Source organism: Siphateles boraxobius, unplaced genomic scaffold (genome assembly GCF_051911475.1).
Source record: "Siphateles boraxobius isolate OS27281-9 unplaced genomic scaffold, OSU_SipBor_1 130, whole genome shotgun sequence".
NCBI classification, from domain to species: domain Eukaryota; kingdom Metazoa; phylum Chordata; class Actinopteri; order Cypriniformes; family Leuciscidae; genus Siphateles; species Siphateles boraxobius.
Genome location: NW_027508734.1, coordinates 20,159,834 through 20,182,043, shown reverse-complemented (window position 1 = coordinate 20,182,043; position 22,210 = coordinate 20,159,834). Strand labels below are relative to the sequence as shown.

The window sequence follows — 22,210 nt, the reverse complement described above, 5'->3', positions numbered from 1 at the left end:
TTCTGTCAATATTTTTTTACAAGATTCACCCAATAAATAATGCCCCCCCTTCAACAAATCTTACTCTTCTCTCCCCCGATCAACAAATCTCATGATTTACCTCTGAAACAAATTGTAGGTGGACCGACAAAATCTCTATGGAAGTATTATTATATGTAGGCTACTAGACAAATAATATTGTGTCTCTTCTTCAATTGGACACACATTTTCATTCATGCCTGCAACTTAAAAAATATGTTATAATTTACATTTTTCTGACGCTTTTATCCAAAGCGACTTACAATTGCGATATATGTCAGAGGTCGCACGCCTCTGGAGCAAATAGGGGTTAAGTGTCTTGCTCAGGGACACATTGGTGTCTCAAAGTGGATTCGAACCCGGGTCTTTCACAGCAAAGGCATGTTTCTTATCCACTGCGCCATCACCAGCATCATTAAACAATACCATTAAAATTAAAATAAAAAATTAATGTCTGTAAATATTTTGGAGATCACAGTTTTTCAAACTTATTGTATAAGGCTTTATTGAACTTTATGAATCTATAATGAATTTAAAAGCAGGTTTTTCTTCAAGGCAATTTATTGAACATTTTTCAGACTTTAAATTGAGATCTTGAAAGGATTTGCTATCCTGTGGCTCCCTCTAGTGGACAGCATAACAGCCTTCGTCTCTCATTGATATAAATGGCTAATCATATTTTTTTAATGATTAAATTTTTTTTATTGATTACTTTATAAGCAGTAATTATACATTATTATATAGCTTGTTAAATTGTTATTTAACAATTTAACCTGAGCACAACAACTCACTAACGTTAGCCTACTCACTAGCCTATTTCAGACCCATGTGCCCCCCCCCCCAGAAGCTTGCGTTGCAAAGCAAGAAGAGGCACGAAATCATTTTCACTGACCTTTATTTTGACAGTTCCTAGCTGATGGAATGACCTGCCTAACTCAACCCAAGCTAAATCTTCAGCCATTTTCAAGAAAATCTCTGAAGAAGCATATTTGCTGTGTAGTGTGTAACCCTTTACTGGCTGTATAGGCTACTGCCACAAGAGGGCAGTAGATTAACTTGAACTACTGAATTGCCCCTTCCAACTCGGAACATATCTTCAAAGCTGCTTTACATCCTCCAGCAGACAAACTGATTGTCTTGTCATTTTATTAACACTTAACAGGTGGTTTAATTATAACAAACCCATAATAAACTTTAACATTCATAAATTGGATCGCTATGACAGCTCCTATAGGAATAATAGCTACTCTTTGTATATAACGTTTAATTTGAATAAAATGTAGGCCTACAAAAGAAACTGTTTTGTCCTGGCCTGTTTATTTGTATGTTTACATTTTTTTAAAAGCAGATGTTTCAATATTTCAATATTTAAGTTCACATATAGATAAAGGTCATAAAGGCCTAATATATAATTTCATTAAAGGTCTATAATCTTAATGATCTCAAGTTGAGGTAAAATTACAGCTCAAACCAGGGGAACTAAGAATGCTGATAGGAATGTCAGAAAATAATGTGATGTATGTATTTGTCAATTGAACATAAGGTATTTGGTATCTTGATAATGCATTGTTGAGCTTGTGTAGACCTACAGTCCACTCCCACACACCTTGTCGACATTCTGACCCTCGATTATTGTAATTGAGTCCTCCAGGTCAACTATATTGTTATGATCACAGTCTGAAAGAGCATGAATAATAGAGTGTGCACTGCTGTGTGTTTTCTGAAGGTGGATGGCAGTACATCATCAGACGTGACAGTTTTTAATCTTCCAGATTAATGTCATTCCTCAGAAGCACAGAGGATAGAGCAATGAGGATGTTGTCATTGCTTCTCTCTGGTTTCCCTCTCTCCTTTCATTTCCCTCTCTTTTTTTCCCTAAAGCTCCAAAAATGTTACACTTTATTATGAAAAAAAAATATATGCTTATATATGATCTATTTTGTGATGGCATCAGCTGTTGTAAGAATATTGGTTTAAACATGGTGAGTTGATTTTATTTAACCACCAATCTAGATGCTTAGTTTTACTTAATCACTTAATAAATCTCAAAACACATTCATCTGATATTTTTTGTAGATGTTCATAGGCAAGATAAGAACATTTTTCGTGAAATTACACTTGTTTACAAAAGCTACAGGCTATAATTGCTATGGGCAGGAGTCTAGAAAAGCCCGCCAGCACACCCTCACAGAACTAAACACATATTTGTATTACAAAGCAAACTCAATTGTGCCATAGAGCAACCCTGATCAATCAGTCATGTGCTCAGAGACAAACCCAATCATACAGGCACAACATATTTGCACATACACAGCGATTCTAATGGACTTGAAGGGTAGAGGAGGCCAAACTCTGCAGGCCACATATAACGTAAACATTAGACGTCTCATTGAGTTAGTATCACAGTGTGAAAGACAAAGTGCTGGCAAATGTAAATGAGGCCAGACATGCAATACTGCTGATAGGACTTATATAATTAGAATAATATTGCCAAGAGTCTTATTAAGAAGCAGAGGACATAAATAACCAGGGGGATGAGTTAATAGCAGCCGGCTAAAGTAGCTCTTAAATATCGTAGGCTAGCTATTTCTGTTTATCCATGGCCCACTGATAATCTGATTATTGATGTGCGGGTGCTATCGGAGGTGAACGATCCCATCCTTATGGTGCTGGATGCGGTGGCTATTTTAATTTCAATTATTCAGCTGAGTAATTAGGGTGAAGACAGTCAGTGAATGGCTTCCCTCTCTGCCTTGGGAAAACAGTCACTGTAACCACACAACTGCAAAAAATTATATTAGAGCTACACCACCGTTCAAAAAAAAATATTTTTTTTAAGTAATTGATATTTTTTATACCAAGGATGCATTCATTCGATCGAAAGTGACAGTGAAGGTGTTTAGATTTTACAAATACATTTCAAATAAATGCTGTTCTTTTGCTCTTTACATTCATCAAAGAATCCTGTTGAATAAAAATGAATCAGTTTCCACAAAAATGTTTCTTCACCACTGCTCCACTCTCCAGGCCCACCACTGCTCCACGATCCAGGCCCTCCACTTCTCCACGGTCTAGGCCCACTACTGCTCCGTTGGTCCAAGCCCTCCACTTCTCCACGGTCCAGGCCCACTACTGCTCCGTTGGTCCAAGCCCTCCACTTCTCAACAGTCCAGGCCCACCACTGCTCCGCGGACCAGGCCCTCCACTTCTCCACTGTCCAGGCCCTCCACTTCTCAACAGTCCAGGCCCTCCACTTCTCCACTGTCCAGGCCCTCCACTTCTCCACGGTTCAGGCCCTCCACTTCTCCACGGTTCAGGCCCTCCACTTCTCCACTGTCCAGGCCCTCCACTTCTCCACGGTTCAAGCCCTCCACTTCTCCACGGTTCAGGCCCTCCACTTCTCCACGGTTCAGGCCCTCCACTTCTCCACGGTTCAGGCCCTCCACTTCTCTACGGTCCAGGCCCTCCACTTCTCCACGGTCCAGGCCCTCCACTTCTCCACTGTCCAGGCCCTCCACTTCTCCACGGTTCAAGCCCTCCACTTCTCCACGGTTCAGGCCCTCCACTTCTCCACGGTTCAGGCCCTCCACTTCTCCACGGTTCAGGCCCTCCACTTCTCCACTGTCCAGGCCCTCCACTTCTCCACGGTTCAGGCCCTCCACTTCTCCACGGTTCAGGCCCACCACTTCTCCACGGTCCAGGCCCTCCACTTCTCCACGGTTCAGGCCCTCCACTTCTCTACGGTCCAGGCCCACCACTGCTCCACGGTTCAGGCCCTCCACTTCTCTACGGTCCAGGCCCTCCACTTCTCCACGGTTCAGGCCCTCCACTTCTCCACGGTCCAGGCCCTCCACTTCTCCACGGTTCAGGCCCTCCACTTCTCTACGGTCCAGGCCCTCCACTGCTCTACGGTCCAGGCCCACCACTGCTCTAAGGTCCAGGCCCTCCACTTCTCCACTGTCCAGGCCCTCCACTTCTCCACGGTTCAAGCCTTCCACTTCTCCACGGTTCAGGCCCTCCACTTCTCCACGGTTCAGGCCCTCCACTTCTCTACGGTCCAGGCCCTCCACTTCTCCACGGTCCAGGCCCTCCACTTCTCCACTGTCCAGGCCCTCCACTTCTCCACGGTTCAGGCCCTCCACTTCTCCACGGTTCAGGCCCTCCACTTCTCCACGGTTCAGGCCCTCCACTTCTCCACGGTTCAGGCCCTCCACTTCTCCACTGTCCAGGCCCTCCACTTCTCCACGGTTCAGGCCCTCCACTTCTCCACGGTTCAGGCCCTCCACTTCTCCACGGTCCAGGCCCTCCACTTCTCCACGGTTCAGGCCCTCCACTTCTCTACGGTCCAGGCCCTCCACTGCTCCACGGTTCAGGCCCTCCACTGCTCCACGGTCCAGGCCCTCCACTGCTCCACGGTTCAGGCCCTCCACTTCTCTACGGTCCAGGCCCTCCACTGCTCCACGGTTCAGGCCCTCCACTTCTCCACGGGCCAGGCCCACCACTGCTCTACGGTCCAGGCCCTCCACTTCTCCACGGTCCAGGCCCACCACTGCTCCACTGTCCAGGCCCACCACTGCTCCATGGTCCAGGCCCCCCACTTCTCCACGGTCCAGGCCCTCCACTGCTCCACGGTCCAGGCCCTCCACTTCTCCACGGTCCAGGCCCTCCACTTCTCCACGGTCCAGGCCCACCACTGCTCCACTGTCCAGGCCCACCACTGCTCCATGGTCCAGGCCCCCCACTTCTCCACGGTCCAGGCCCACCACTGCTCCATGGTCCAGGCCCTCCACTGCTCTACGGTCCAGGCCCACCACTGCTCTAAGGTCCAGGCCCTCCACTTCTCCACTGTCCAGGCCCTCCACTTCTCCACGGTTCAAGCCCTCCACTTCTCCATGGTCCAGGCCCCCCACTTCTCCACGGTCCAGGCCCACCACTTCTCCACGGTCCAGGCCCACCACTGCTCCATGGTCCAGGCCCCCCACTTCTCCACGGTCCAGGCCCACCACTTCTCCATGGTCCAGGCCCCCCACTTCTCCACGGTCCAGGCCCACCACTTCTCCACGGTCCAGGCCCACCACTGCTCCATGGTCCAGGCCCCCCACTTCTCCACGGTCCAGGCCCACCACTTCTCCACGGTCCAGGCCCTCCACTGCTCCACGGTCCAGGCCCCCCACTTCTCCACGGTCCAGGCCCTTCACTGCTCCACGGTCCAGGCCCTCCACTTCTCCGCGGTCCAGGCCCACAATTGCTCCACGGTCCAGGCACTCCACTTCTCCACGGTCCAGGCCCACCACTGCTCTACGGTACAGGCACTCCACTTCTCCACGGTCCAGGCCCACCACTGCTAGGTTCTATTTACACTCAGTAAAAATAGCAATAGATTCTATTCCCACTATATAAAAATAGCATATTTTCTTTTTAATGTAAATAGTAGTTAGATTCGATTTATACTTGTGAATAATTGGAGTGTCTGTGTTGGTGATTCCGTACCGGTGTCATGTCATGGCATGTCTGTTTCATATCTGTGTTATGTCCATTGCATGCATGTCTGTTTCAAGCTAAGTTTAAGTTATTGTTTTGTTTTGGATCAATTTTGGATTTAAATAAACTGCACTTGGGTTCTTTCAACTCGTCTTCAGTGGACTGATTGTTACAGAAAGTTAGACTCTTACCATGAACCCAGCAGTCACCATCACCTCCGTCAAGGCAACCGGGCCATTGAGGACTTTGTTCAGGACTTTTGTGAACTTTGTTACCATGTGGTTTTAATAACATGGCTTTACAGGACTTTTTTATGCAGTGGCTATTTGTGTAAGTGTAAGTAGCAACTAGATTCTATTTCCTCTGAGTGAAAATGGCAATATATTCTATTTCCACTGTATAAAAATAGCAATATTTTCTTTGCAATAAGTGTAAATAGTAGTTAGATGCTATTTTAAAATAATGGCAGATACTATTTGCACTTCAGTGTTGTACATTAAACAGTATGCAATAATAACAGAGTGTAAATTGTTGTTTATAAAAATTATTAAATGGATGCCACTGTCAATGGTCTGGTTGCAGCAGAGATGAAACTGGATCATAGTGCTGCAGTTTTTATTGATAACAACATTAAACTAACAGAAAAGCTCAGATTTCTCAGGAATACCAAAAACAAGAACAGAACAACCAGGAAATAGAAACAGACACTGAACAGGACTAAACAAGGTGCTTAAATACACAGCAAAACAACAGAGGGTTAATTAGACACACCTCAACTAACTTAATCAGTAACCAAGGATACAAACAGGTACAGGACAGAGGAAGACTGAACTAAGTAACACATTAGAAAACTAACTAGGAAATACAGACATGAACAGAACCTGAAAAGAGATGAAAAAAAAAACTCTAAACATGAACAAATCAATTTAAAACATGACAGCCGCATTATTGGTTCAAAATAAAGCCTTCCCTACACACTACCCCTACCTCTAACCAATAAACACTTTATTTTTAAACACACGTTAGACACTTTATTTCCAGTTTTCAAATATTTTCTTTATTTTTATTTAAAATAAATGCCTTTCCGATCTGATATGTGATGGGAAAAGGGAGTAGAGCAAGTTAGCAAAAGATACACACTGGGGTCGATATGCATCAAAACTTCCGACCACGCACCTTACCTCTACACTATTGCTACTGTTCACACTCTAGCGTCTTCCATAATTTTGTCTGTCACAACCAGACATCAATGGGCGGAGTTAGTGCAAATAGCTTCTGCCAACAATGGGGGCTATTTGCCCTTATTGTAAAAATAGACACTTCATTTTTTTAATACCTTGCAAGCTTAAACATTTGTTTTTTAAATTGTACATTTTGCAGCTTGTTACAAATTTTCTTTTTGTAAAAAAACAACTTTTTTTGTTTCACAAAAAAGAAAGAAAAGAATTCATTTGTGGTGGGGTCAGTGAAAATGACCTATTCATCTGAGAAAAAAATTTAATTAGTTAGTGTAATCCAATGAGCAAACAATAAAAGGCAGCATGCATTTATATGTATATGGAGTCTATTAAATATTGCTTAAATAGAAGCAGACAGACTGGGGGGAAGATGCATCTCATTATGTGTACTTTAAAGCAATGCAGCCAAAACATTGTTTTGGCCTCTGCTGTTTTACATATAGATGCTGTGATTATGTCATGGACCCTTATTCTGGTGACACTGGCCCTTTGCTAGATTGCATGTATAATTTATAGACATGTGGTGCCTTGAGTTCATTTGGTGTTGTTTATATCAGCTTTGTACTTTTTTTAATGCTAGTTGTTGATTCCTCTTGAGCGTGTCAAAACCTCAGTGCTAATAATTGATTTGGAGACTGAAACTTCTGCACAGGTTGTTCTGGCCAAGAACGTTAACTCACAGAGCTCTTAGAGATGAATTTATGATTTCCCCCATTTCTGCCCTGCAGCTTTATGAAACTTGCACTTGAAGGAGCAAAAAGAATATAGAATCAACTTATTGTCATATCTCGATTTCTTATTTTGACTGAGGTGTACACGATTACAGAATGAAAATGAGGGTGTCAAAGGAAACTCCTGAAGCCTCTGTCACTCACACAGCTGTCATCATAAAAGGTGGTTATGTATCAAAAGTGATAAAATTATTAGTTAGCTTCTTGCTAACTAATAATTAAGATCATGTTTCACCTTTCTTACAGAGATTTATGAATGCAGAATGTTTAGAAAAAACATTCTGGTTTCATTTATATTTACTCTCTCATTTCAGATGGGTTGTTTGATGCCTCTCTGTCACGAGGAGACGTTGTGTTGAGTGCTCGTCGGGGACTTGCGCTTGCCCCGTGGCCATGAAGAGAGTGCAGTGCTCTCTCTCAGCCTGCAAACAGAGACGCTTTCATTTCTGCGCCAAGCGCTTCCGCCCTGGGTGAGTTTCTCTCTCTCTCTCTCTCTCTCTCTCTCTCTCTCTCTCTCTCTCTCTCTCTCTCTCTCTCTCTCTCTCTCTCTCTCTCTCTCTCTCTCTCTCTCATTCACTCTCTCTATCCTCCAAACACACTCACTGCATTGGTGCTGTAACATACACACTATCAGTAAACAACAGATTTAGGCCTAAAACAATGTGACTCCCTGTGGACTTCAATTATTTATAAAATCAAACAAGTACGGCTGTTTGTTATGTGGGCGGCCTTTGATGAATATAAGATAAATGCCCTGCCTCAGTGAACAATCCTGCTTCCTTCCAAAATCAAAACAAAGTAAACTTATGCAGAGGCCATGCACAGTGTCCTTCTCGTGTGTCAGCCAACCTCTTAAAGACTGATTCTAGTTGATCAGCGATCTGCATATTTTAAGTATTAAAATGAGAAATAATTGGCAAAGAAAATAATGTAAACACTACCGTTCAAAAGTTTGGGGTTGGTAATATTTTTGAATAAAATCTCTTGTGCTCACCAAGGCTGCATTTATTTCAATAACTGTTAATTGATAATTAACTATGTTAGTTTATTTTAAAATGCAATTATTGACAAACCTGGATTTTTAGCATCATTACTCCAGTCTTCAGTGTCATGATCCTTCATAAATCATTCTAATATGCTGTTTGGAGCTCAATAAACATTTCTTATTATTATCAATGTTGAAAACAGTTGTAATTTTATGTTCAAATTTTTGTGGAAACTGTGACACATTTTCTTCAAAATTCTTTGAAGAATAAAAAGTTCAAAAAAAGTTTGGAAATATTTTGAAATTGTTTGAAATAAACATATTTTCTAACATTATAAATGTCTTTACTGTCGCTTTTGATTAATTAGTAAAAAATGCATCATTGCTGAATAAAAGCATTAAAAAAATATATTAATTACCTCAAACTTTTTTCTTTGTAGACATGTGATTTATACTTCTTTAAGTTGTGTCTGTGCCTCCATACTAAAGTATTGTGAATAGCCCCTCGCTAAAGTGGAAATATAGTTTAAAAAAGTGTTCACTAATATAACTTTTGTATATTTCTATGCTGTGTCCAAAACCCAAGGCTTAACTTGACTTTTAAGGAAAGCATAACAAATTCAAGTGAGCTTTTGAGATAATCAAGTGAATGATTAATGACTTCAGTGTGTATTTCTCGGTAAAATTTAATAAGTTGGAAAAATCATACTGAAACAATTTACTGCTTTCAAATACTTCATCATATGGCATATTTTATTCTTTCGGCCATCCATGATCAAGACTCGGCCAGTTGGAGCCATCTCATCTCAGTAATATTATGCAAACTTTGGATTCAGACATGTCTTAATGCTTTCAGCAATTTTAGCTTTCAGGCTCTCCATCTACACGTTTAAAACTAGTATGGCAATTGAAGGTTTGGCTGGTACCGCTTACTGAATTTTGTTGAAAGTTATTGTTTATTAAAACAGAGTGCTGAATCTGCGAATGAGATGAACTGTCATCCATACAGAACCATGCACTTATCTGGGGTGTGTGTGTGTGTGTGTGTGTGTGTGTGTGTGTGTGTGTGTGTGTGTGTGTGTGTGTGTGTGTGTGTGTGTGTGTGTGTGTGTGTGTGTGTGTGTGTGTGTGTGTGTGTGTGTGTGTGTGTGTGTGTGTGTGTGTGTGCGCTCTTGGAGTAATTGATGGAGTTGGATGGGTATTTAATGTTGCGTGTTATGATGCTTGAGATTTTATTACGGAACTTAATTACTTTTTTGTCCTTTGTTTTCTTTACGAAACAGTCTTGCCACAACAAAATAACATCTCAGGAAATGCTTAGGTGAACATTGTACCATCCATGAAAGGAATTACATAATTAATTTAAGATGCTTTAAGCACAAAAAAAAAAAATCTGCAAGTCAGCGTTACCATCTGAACAGAAAGAGATTGACGTCCTATATCATGTAAAACTATTATAATGGCATAATGTGCTGAAGCATGTATATTAATACTTTGTGGGCTAATGGGTGACCAAAATTAGGAAGCCGAAATTGAAGAAAAGGAAAGTGTTAAAGAGACGTTTATTTACACTGATGTAGTTGTATGGATGTTAATTTTATTTAAATGATGTGATATGTAATGAGTTATCTTTATATTTATACTGCAGTATGTTTTTTGAAGGTTAAACTGTATAAGCATAATTTTATATCATGTTAGGCTTTCTGGGGAAGGGGGTTGGAACAAGATGAGGTTAAATAAATTATGAAAATTGTAATTTTTGGGGTGAACTATTGCTTTGAGAGTTTTGAAGAGTTAAATTTTGAAGATAAACGTTGGATTTTAGATATCATAAAGCAATTATTTACCTCATACATTCCCAATTTAACAGCATAACTGTTCATAACTGTTCTTTCAAGCAGTCATATACAGAATGTCATGAGTCCTGAGAAGTTTTTCTGTATAATTTCACAATTATTGAATTCAGTTGCAGGTACAGCCTTACATCTTTTTCACTACAAAAATAAGAGGAATAATTCCAAAAAGTCTCTGTGATCCCCAAAAGTATTGTTGTCTGATGTGTGTTTTCTTTTCTGCCGCACTCATGGTGTTTCTGATGAAGAACAATGAGGATATATCAATGAGCTCCGTGGCCTCTGTCACTTCTCCCATCCCCTCGTCTTCTGCATGCTAATCAGCAACCTGGGTGCGCCGTCCTGCTAGATTATTATAAATGCTGTTTATGGTCCTGCTATGACAACTGTGAAGGGCACGGCAAAGAATTTATCATGGGACGGTTTCCCTAGCGTCAAAATGCGTTATGGTATTGTAAATGACCCTTGATAATGAAAGAAGATCCTCTTGTTTCCTGCAATAAGAGTGAATAAAACATCAGGCACTTCACAGCCAGGTTTATTGTTCGAGCATGGCTCATTGCAATTTGACTTCTCATTACAAAAGATTTTTTTCTTGTTTCACTTTTGTGGAAGTCATATCGACAAATAAAACATCCATCACCTCCAGTGTTAGCTCAGTAAAAAGCAATCTTGGTTTTGTTTTTAAAGCAACATCTTAAAATTTAAACATAATCCGCCAAGCAGCTAAATTAGGCCACCATGCGCTCTATATTTTGTCCTGCCAAACGGGTAATGATACATGCTAACAGAGCCAAACAGGGTGCAAAGCTCATATGTTTGTGTAAGTATGCAAACATATGGCAGTGATGGAGAGGGAGGCATGGCCTCAGGGAGCCCTCGGCAGGCATGGCACCCTCTGCATCATGGCTCCTCTACAAAGGCAGTCGGAGACGCTCCACAGACCTATCGGCTTCTTCCTTCTGTCAGTTATTTGTTAACCAAGCAAGTGCTAAAATAGAAATGTTGGATACATATTAACATTTGAATATGTAAAATAAGTGTCAAAAAACATATTGGTCAATTTGAGGTTTTTTCTAACTTAAATGTTTTATTTGTGATCAGTTCATTAGTGAATCTAAATATGAAATGTGAGGTGATAGTAAACTTTATGTGCTGTTATGTTTCTTTTTAAATAATGTTATTTATCATAATCTGCACTGTAGATAATGTATCCAGCATTTGTTAACCTACAAGTTGATTTAGTGATATTACATAATATTTCTGAATTAAATAAAAATTATTCATTTGACTTCATTTAATTTTTAGTTTACCTGACAGAGAAAAAGCGATAAGATAAAATGAGTACAGACTACAAACTAAAAGTATGTGCATATAACATGAAATGTTGTAGAATGGAGGGTCTAACAATGTCCAATGATTACAGTCTCAGACCGGATCAGTTTGAGCTTTACAGTCGACAGTAAAACATTTTAGTGGGGAAGATATTTGGTTCTCGTTGAAATCTGGCCCCGTGTTGTCATGGATGACATACGGTTATTTTTCGTGAGGCTGAGACATATTTTATCATAATCAGTATATGACGAGAGAGTGGGGCCTTGCACACATCATTGACTTTTCTTGCTTAGTTAGATGGTGAAGGTCAGAGTTCTTAGCCTTTATGGTTGTTTAACTTTAAAGAATTATGGCATGTAAAGAACACACCCCATTTATTTTCTCCTCAATTGGAGGCTGGATTCTCGAAAGTACAAAGCAGTTTTCTTTACTACAAAAATAGGAAATTAAATACTTTTCAGATTTTGAATCTTAAATGCTCATTTGCGAAAATACAGTAGGTCTTATTTAATTAATTTCAGGGCATTTATATCCTAATTTCTTTTTTAACTGGATCAAAACATAAGATTGAATAATAACGATACTCAGAAAATCAGGTATCGTTGACAGAATGTATTTAAATATTTTATATTTGTCAGTGGTTTATAAAATATAAATCTGCTGTCACATGCCTCTGATGTCAATAGTTTACTTTCTCTGTTATGTTACCCTACTTTGGTGTAGCATTTCATCTGTCAGCCACTGATTGGTTAATGTAATTTTTTGCATTGGATTACCAAATCTGAAAGAGCAGTGATTATGACCACTAGAGGGAGAGAAAAACCATACTTATCAGTGAATACAAGTTCAAATAGTCCTAATCTGAGCCCAGAGAAGATCATTATACTGTATATGTGTGCTTGTGTAATGGTATAATAAACACTTTATCATATTCAAAATGTATATTTTTTTTATCATGAATTTCGATGAAAAATGTCCCCGCTTTTGATCCACTCTTAAACTCCAACCTACAGCTGGAAAAAGTTATAAGGATTTTCTACTTGGTGGCAAGTCCAAGGAAAGCTGGGAGGTTTGTTCTCCGTGTCAGACTTTTAGGGACTGACTATGTCAGAACCTCTTGTATAGACTTCAAAGCTACCTGGTGAATGAAAGCTACCCGTTGTTCCTTTCAAACGCAAACTTGGTAAAATTAAAAGTGCTTCACAAGCGCATTAGACCACCAAGCTCTGAATTACCACTCCAATAAACAATGTGATGTTGACACCGCCCCCTCTTCAGTCCTGTTGAGCTCTAGGGTGGGAGTCTTTCTCTTTTTCAGTAAGAGGCTTTACTCCAGTCTTATTTTACCCTTGTAACTGTCTCTAGTTGTCCTGAGTCGGGGTCTTTCTCTGTGTTTTAATGAGTCAGGAGAGTGGGCACCGTGACCCAGATATATAAAATCAATCATTTCAGGATGGTGACCACAGTACAGTGTACATAAAACTTCAACATACTTAACTTCAATATATGGTCATTTTGCTCTAATTTTGAACTAAATTATAGAATTTTTGCTACACAAAAAGGCATTTTTTGGGAGCACATTTTGTATGTTTTTAAATAAACAATCACAGAAGATATTTTGATACCTATAACCCACGCTTACATTTTTTGAATGTTATGCATTAGATGATAAAATATCAAGTGGTTTATTTGAAAGAAACTCTTCTCTTGACGTCAACTGATTTCACTAAAAATTACTTTTGAGATCAGTTTCTTAAAAAGTAATTGGAAAAAATGGCACTTTATCACTTTTTGCATGTCATATAATTTAATATTTCATCTAATGCAACCATTTTTAAGTGTGACTTAAGTGTCCACTATTTATGCATCATGGTGACTCCTGCAAGTAAATATTCTATACAAATATGTTTTATTTCTTCTTGATAATGAATGGGGATTAACTGTTCCATAATTTTTCACTGAAATTCAAGACATTCTATAACTGGGCAACTGTTAAAGAATTGTTTTAGTTATAAACAATTTACTTTTAAACTGAGAATTGATAAATGGCCAAACTTCCCACTGATGATCAGAAATGTAAACTTTAATAATGAGCCTGTAATTAAACCATCAGAACTTTATTCAAACACTGTGTCATGAATCAGACGGTTTATGAGTTCCTGAGAGCTTTGTTTGTTGTAATGGAACTTTACCAGGAGGCAATCTGTTGTCACGGCAATCAGCTGTCACTGCTTGAATAAATCATTCTATTCAGTTTCAGCTTGTTCTGTTTGATTTGCTTTGACCTAAATAGTACAGCTCACATCGAGGTACAGTTGCCCTTTGTGTGTGTCCATCTGTACCTCTCAGACTTTATAGGAAAAAATAAGCCTGCTGTTTGCATTTAGTTAAATAATCAGATCTATAGACTCCAAATGTATATCCTGCAGTCAACAATAAATAAAACGGTTAAATAAAAATCTGCAGAATGTTTTTTAAATGTGAAATTAGTTTTCACATTTAAGATTTAACTTATTAGAAAGATTTAACTTATTAGAAAACTAATGCATTTCATTTTTTTTATTTTATTTTTTTTGCATATGCTGCTTTTGCATATGATGTCTGCTAAATGAAATAAACATTCTGGTTTTTAAGTGTAAAATTAATATTGTAATATATATCACAGTGACAGTTGTATTAGAGTTCTGTATCGTTCTTTGCTCTAGATGGGAGAATTGGGCTTTTCAGAATGAAGACAAGGTCAGTTTCCTCCATCCATTGTGTGAAAATTGGCTGAAGGGTAAAGGGGAGCAATCGAATTGACCCTTATTTAGAAAGAGTGCTTTTATGGAGGCTTGAGTAATTTACTCTCACAGAATACTAACTGCTTCCACCACATTCAGCCCACCTCTTTCTTCGGGCCACGCACCTGTGGAAAATAGAAACACCAGTCTCTGCCCATCCAGGTGTCAGTCACACCAGCATAATGCTCTACATGGTTCTGTTCTCAAATACCATCTCATGTGTGATGTCAAGTCAGACTACAACATCTAGAGACATGAAGTGTTTTTAAGAGTTAAAGGGTTAGTGTCAGAGTTTTGGTTGAATAGACTTTTAATGGGGGAAGAGAAATCTCTCAGATGACAGAATTTAAATTTTTGGGTGAACTATCCCTAACTGTCCCAGTCATCACAACATTTACCCCTGGTTTCACAGACAAGGCTAAAGTCCCAGACTTAAATGCATGTTTGAGCTCTTTTAACTGAAATATGTTTTACAATATGTTAGTGCCATTGTTTTGTCTCAAGATGCACTCCAGTGATGTTTTTTTTTTCATATGCACATTTCTAAAAGCTACTTAAAGGGATATTTCACCCAAAAAACTATCCCAAGATTTACTCACCCTCAAACAAACACAATCGGAGTTATATTAAAAAATATTATTGCTTTTCCAAGCTTTATAACGGAAGTCCAAAAAAGTGCATTCATCCATCATAAAAGTAATCCATACGACTCCGAGGGGGTTAAGAGTAACCCCTGACACGATGTATGACGTACAAGTAGTGTAAGCTTTAATGCCTCTCGCAGTTCAAACAATAGTTTATAACAGAAGTTTCAAATATGTATATGTTTCTTACACAAACACATCACTTCGCTTCAGAAGGCCTTTATTAACCCCCTGGAGCCGTGTGGAGCACTTTTATAATGGAGGGATGCACTTTTTTGGGCTTCAAAATCTCGACCCCCATTCACTGCCATGATAAAACTTGGAACAGCCGGGACATTTTTTGATATAACTCAAATTGTATTCGTCTGAAAAAAGAAAGTCATATACACCTAGGATGGCATTACGTTGGTAAATCATGGGGTAATTTTCATTTGGGTGAACTCCCCCTTTAAATATCCTAATTAAACTAAGGTCTAAGTCTTGGCTTTATCTAAGCCCTGTTTGTGAAACCAGGCCTTAGTGTGTTATGTAAAACACAATCAGCATCATTTTAAACAAACATTCAGTATAGTTAAAAATGGAAGATATAGTTCTGCTTGGAGTTGTTCCAAAGAACAAAGGATTTGAAAGGCAAGTGATTTCATGGTAGTTCAAACTACACTACTCATTACTAATTATCTTCTCATTGACTTTGTAAATACATTGGCAATAGAACAAAGTTAACATGAACAAAGCACAGAGGAGTTAATCCCAATTACAAAAGGTCAGTTATTAGTTCCTGACATTGGGAAGGATTTAACACAGATCAAGGAAACTCAGGCCATTGTTATGAGCCAAGCAGAAAATGTACTGTTCCTTCCTGTTAATGCAACATTGGGAGAAGATATTTTAGGAAATGTTTCAAAGTTGTAAGTAATTTGCTGCCTTGGTTAGTTCATTTAATTCTGTAGTTTGTTACTTGCAAGGTTGTATTACAATCATTTGTGTCTAAATTTAGGTTTAGAAGCTGATATGTTTAGATACAGGTTAGAGATTTCAGTGACCACAGAGGATTTTATTATTTAAAAAAAAAAAAAACATAATTTGTGATAGGTATGGTTGTGTTCCTTCTGGGATTCCTAAAAAATGTGACTCAAAGCTGGAACCTGCAGCACCTGACCCTCAGCAATTCGTAACTGTAACCCTTTATCTGTCCATCTCTGTGCACAGAAACACGTTGCCCTCTGTCACCTCAGGTGCGACTGACCCTTTGAAGTGTCATAGAGGTGTTAGTTTATGAGAAACCAGGAAGATTCCTCCTCAGCCTAAATCAACTTGTCAGTCAGCGGCTGCAGGGAAAACAACAGAGCAGCAAACCTGTCATTACACTCGCTCATTTAAAACATCACAACACCTGAGACCTGAAGACGCCCCAGAGCTTCAGTTAAGGGGTGTTAATAATTGAATTGTTATTGTGAAAATGGCTATTTGTGTGAATGGGTTGTTATTAAAAAGTTACGTCGTATGGTCATACGTTTATGGTCATAATGTAAGACTTTCAAGGGACAAGCAGATTATTAGTTTGTAGAGTTTCATACCTAAAATTTTACTTTTTACCAATTGGACCAACGTGTGACAATATTTCCCTAATTGAACTTGATTAAACTAAAAAAAAAAGTCCTTGACAATTAATGCTGTTGCTTCTGGAGCCCAATAAGTGATATTGTTGCGTGTTACGTGTTTTCAGCTTTACACAAGAGTAGCACCTGAAGGCCTGGAACTGTCAGTCATCTGCTGTTACTGTATGAAGGGTCATTGGCGTCACCTTATCAGATCAGAACCTGACTTTGTAATATTGAGTGTTCAGACACTGAACTCCTTCAGGGCTTTTTCTTATTAAGCCCTACAACAAAACAAGGAAAGTTTGGAGTCCGTAAGATTTTTTTTTTTTTTTTCAGAGAAGAAATAATATTAAAATGTAAATGTTTTCTCTTTTGATATATGTTTTATAATGTAATTTATTCCTGTGATGGCAAAGCTGAATATTCAGCAACCATTATTCTAGTCTTTAGTATCATGTGATATTTCAGAAATAATTCTGATTTGGTGCTCCAGAAACATTTTCTTATTATTTTGAATGTTGAAAACTGTTGAGTTACTCAAAAACTTTGCAGAAACCATGATATATGTTTTCAGGTTTCTCTGATTAATAGAAAGAAGGAAAATAGAAAAGAACAGCATTTATTTGAACGCATCCTTGCTGAATAACCGTATTAATTTCTTTCAAAAAATCTTAATGATCACAAACTTTTGAGTGATACAAATAGTACTACAACCAATTTAATGTTAAATGATGGCTATGAAGGTCTATCATTTCAAGTGATTGTCCATTTGGCCATAGTGCTATTAATGATTGTTCCTTTGAAAGAGACAGAAACTCTAAACTATTGTACTTTTTTAGTGTTTTTGGCATTGGGCATCAGCCACTTTTACATTGTGCGTTAATTGTAAACTCAAAAACTTACACACACAAAAGCGTGCTGTTCTTCTCACTGGAGGTCTCTTAGTGAGACAAAGCAACTGCATTTGCCCACTCACAACACCAAACACACAGACACGCAGGGGATTGATCACCCAGACCAGCATCGCTGTGTCAACGGACCCAGTCGCCTGGCAACATGTTGAAAGGCCTGAAGTGCATTGACGGGACACAATAGTCCTGGCCAGTTTTGTTGGGTGATGTTTTATGGCTGACCAAACAGTCCTTACCGCTCTTGCTCCACTCCAAAAACTTGAGAATGTTTACTCACAGCACTTTCTTTTAAATAGTTTTGTGATCAGTCATCTGTTCAGCTAACATAGAAATAAGGAAGGTAGTCGATTTTCATTTTAAAATTCTATTTTATTCTAGAAACTTTATAAGGCATCTATATTATATTTTGACATGATTTTGAAAGTATTTTCTTTGAGTATTTTACTTTATGTCAGAAGCCCAATGGTCAGTGGATGACATTTGTTGCTTGAGTTAATATTGGCAGTCCCTCCCAGTGGTGTAATTTGTCTCACAGTCTCTGCTTAGAAGCGTGAATTAAATGTTGACACAGTGATTTCATGCACACACAGGCGTTTGGCTGGGTCGAGCAGAGAGTCTCCCTTTGCACCTGCTGCTGCTTTCAGCTACAGCCATGCTGATTATTGCGGGTTAGCTCAAATATCCTTGCACTGTAAATCCTGTACAAGAATCCTAGAAATCAGGCACCTTTTCCTGTTCAAACAACGACGCCTCGAGTTGTCTTATCTCACTGTTTGAACTTTAATTTTAAAACAGGGCTTGTTTTCTCACTGAAGTGCTGTAGCCTACTTTTTAATACTTAGGCCTATTAATTTTCATATTTTTTTAAAATAATAATAATATTTTTAAAAGATTCTTGGAAACTGTATGGATAAACACGGTAGATTTATTGATATTACTTCAATTATTAATTATAAAATTTCTAGATCAGAAATGCACAAATTTCAAGGCATACACCAATTTGTATTCATTTCACATTAGTTTCAAAAGTAAAAAAATATGTTTTTTGGATGTTTTGCAAAGAAGTCAAAATGTAAAGTGTGTGTGTGTGTGTGTGTGTGTGTGTGTGTGTGTGTGTGTGTGTGTGTGTGTGTGTGTGTGTGTGTGTGTGTGTGTGTGTGTGTGTGTGTGTGTGTGATTTTCATTCTCCAGGCTCCACAGCTTGTTGATTTATGTCCATATAAATATCCTTGCCATCCCTCCTTGCCAATCCCTTGCCTGAACATGTTCAGGTATTTTGCTCATAAATATGCACGCCCCAAATTATTAATGTCACAGTGAGAAATAAATAAGAATATTTAGCTTACTGCTGGGAAAAAAAAACTTCTCACCAAATAAGTTCTGTGAGTTGATTTCAATCTTGATGGCATCAGTTTTTCTAGTGTGAATTTTAAAAAACAGGTTCCCTTCCATCTATCAGGGTTAAGGCTGCAGGCTCATTATTCAGACCACTGGCCACATGCATGAATAAATGGATAAATTACACATGCTAATTACCTTGGATGTTTCTCCATAATGCATTATATTAATTAAATGCATGCCAGTGTATGAAATGCGACATACTGTATCGAAAAAACAACCTAGACTAACCTTCATCTGTGTCAATACATGATAGCCACTAAGACTGTGTCTTAAAGAGTTTGACTAGCAGCAAGACAGGAGGTAGTTATTTTTAACTTTTCAATTCAAATTAGACCAAACTACCATTTTATGTAACATACTTTAAAAAGTTAGGACCAGTCTTGAAGAAAAAAATAATTACTAACTTTAAAGACAAGTCTAAGCAGTTTATGCAACCGACCACAGATAATTTATGGCATATATGTTATAACTTAGCTTTTTACATTCTGTAAACACAAATATAATTGTATGTTGTGCTGTTATTTTTACAGCTTAAGTTAACGGTTTATTAAAATGCAGCAGAAAGACAGCATGAACAATTATATTGTTCAGTCATATTTAATTGCAAAAATATCAAATAATATCTGAGTAGTAAGTCCCTTCCCTTTAACTTCACCACGGGTATTTCATTAGCCTACATCAACTATGTTCCAATAGTTTAGCAAACCATAAAGTTTCCACAAGAGTGTATCTATTGCTTAAAAAAATAAATATTATTATTTATGCTACTTTTCATAATGCCACTTAGGTTGCTATTTCGTTATCCAAAATAATAACTCATACATTTTTATTAAATTGTATTTATTTATTTTAAATTAAATGATTAGGCTATTATTATTTGTTGCTGTTGGTACAAATATTTTTTTCTTTCTATTTTTGGGTCCGTTAAGTGTCGATTTTTTTTATATATAGAAATAGTAGCCTAATAAATATCATTCAAAATTGCTATGCGACAAGTCATGCTTGAGGAAATAAGCTTATATGCAATTCCGGCCCGTTTATTTCAGAAGTTATACTGGCTTACACTCTTTAATTTAATAAATTGCCCTCCGATCTTACCAAAGTTGTGTAGTACAAAGCATTTAAACAAGCCCTGACTTTCATATTTAATCGACAACCAATTGTCCACAACAAGTGGTCCATGAGCTCATAAGTTTGCATTAATTTCACAAGTGTTCGATGATTTTATTGTTGTTATGCTGCTGATTCAAATCTCTTACTCTGTATGTTGGGCAACTCCATTACACAAATTAAAATGACAAGTCTCAGGATATTTTAATACGGTTTGATGACAAAGTTTATAATTTATTTCAGGTGTATATATACGTGAAAACCAGCATGCTAGTAGGCTACATAAGAGCATGTCAACATTATACAGAAAACTTATATACAACAGCTTTCACTATATTTTCAACGAAGCTGATAAATTAGACAGAGCATTGTTCACGGAACAATATCTCTTGCGATATTTGTAACGTCACACCAAAAGTGCATTGTAGGAGTATTTCCATTTTTATTTTTCTACACTGCCACACGGAAACCTGCAGCGTCTGTGCTTACATGCAATCCTAAATCCCTTTTCAGTTCCTTTACTTGGTGTTGATGAGCTTTAATGGGTAAGCAGCCCAAGATTATAAATTACAAGTAAAATAATCTACATGGAGAATGTATTGTAATTCATAATCATACTTTCCTAAACTCTTTACGCTCTGTTCTAACATTTTCATAGTCCATTGTGCATTTTCATAAACTTTAATAATGAGGTAGCCTAATATATGCCATTGAAATATTTAGCTATAATAATCAAACTTAACAGAATGTTTCATTTCACTGTATTTCGCGAAAATTTAAACAAGTCAACTTTTTTTTATTTCAGAGATATAGCCTCATGTTTTGTGAGTTTTCTCGTCTTGCCTTTTTGTCGGGTGGATGTGTAAGTAAAGTTTCAAGTCCCACTTAAAGTTTTAAGTGACCTCTTGACAGTGCACGGCGGCCGAATGGAGCAGCGAGGTCGGGCTCGGTGTGGCCGGGCTGCTCTGTCCGGGAGACGTCGGGCTCAGGGACTGTGGAGAGCCGGAGAGGAATGCTGGAAGGCGCGCCTGCAGCGTCGAGATGGACGGAACCGGAGCCGGGGTGGGTTTGATCGGCACTGGGATCGCCGGTAAACTTTGCCCGCCATGACTCAGGGATTTGAAGGGTACTCCATAGGCAGTATACTCAGTGTCTATCAAATTACTGCTATACATGTGGGGCCAAGCCGTGGTCAACTGATTGTGAATTTGATAACCCGTTGGCATGGACTGCATGGTAGAGAAAGCAAGACTTCCTGGCATTTTGTAATCTCTGGCAATTATATTTTCAATGGCAAAGGGGTGTTTGAAAGTGGAGGGTTGAGAAACACTTAAGTTGTAGCTGGTCATCTGAGGTAGATGTGTCCCTAAAGTTGTCATTCTGAGTTTGGCTTGTTGCTGGAGATAATGCGCCGCGTCTGAGGGTTTTTGCAGGTGCTCGGAGGTGATCATCACTTTGAATCTTTTGCGACGCCTCAAGAAGCTCCCGTTTTCGAACATGTCACCGCAGCTGGGATGGAGAGCCCAGAAGCTGCCTTTCCCCGGCTGGTCCGGTCTTCGCGGGATCTTAATAAAGCAGTCGTTGAACGAAAGGTTGTGGCGCAGGGAGTTCTGCCAGCGCTGCGTGTTATCTCGATAATAAGGAAACCTGTCCATGATGAACTTGTAGATTTCGCTGAGCGGGAGCATCTTCTCCGGGCAACTCTGAATGGCCATAGCGGTTAGCGAAATATACGAATACGGCGGCTTCTGATCGCTGTACGTGTTTCTTCCAGGACGAGGCATTTTCCTAAGTGAATTAGCCTACCTTTAGTTCACAGAGTCAATGACGAATAGCTTGAAAACACTCCGGGTTTGTTGAAAATGTCACAGTGATCCGAAGTAAAAAGTCAGACATCTTAATAAATGCAAGTGCTTCAGGTGACACTCACTTAGCTATCCATTCTTGTAAAAGTTTTGAGCAAATTATGCAATTTGTTTGTTTTAGGATTTTGTAAAATGCTGTCCATTCAAAAAACTTAAAATCTCAACGTCTTCTCTCATGGCCTCACTCGGAGTTCTCTGTGTGTGTGTGTATGTGTGTGCTAAAGTCTCTGAGCGTCTGTCCCCCTTTTTCTGTG

General features: G+C 39.0%; 1 protein-coding gene across 1 annotated transcript; it reads right to left on the bottom strand.

The window, feature by feature from the left end:
• Positions 1-20,799: 20,799 nt before the first annotated feature.
• foxb1b (forkhead box B1b) lies at positions 20,800-22,006 on the bottom strand. The gene has a single exon (XM_077227287.1). The coding sequence runs from the start codon at positions 21,873-21,875 to the stop codon at positions 20,985-20,987; it is 891 nt and encodes a 296-aa protein (XP_077083402.1). The 5' UTR covers positions 21,876-22,006; the 3' UTR covers positions 20,800-20,984.
• Positions 22,007-22,210: the final 204 nt, after the last annotated feature.

Coding starts and splice junctions, on each gene's coding strand:
- foxb1b (XM_077227287.1), bottom strand. CDS start 21,875: ATGCCTCGTCCTGGAAGAAACACGTACAGCGATCAGAAGCCGCCGTAT.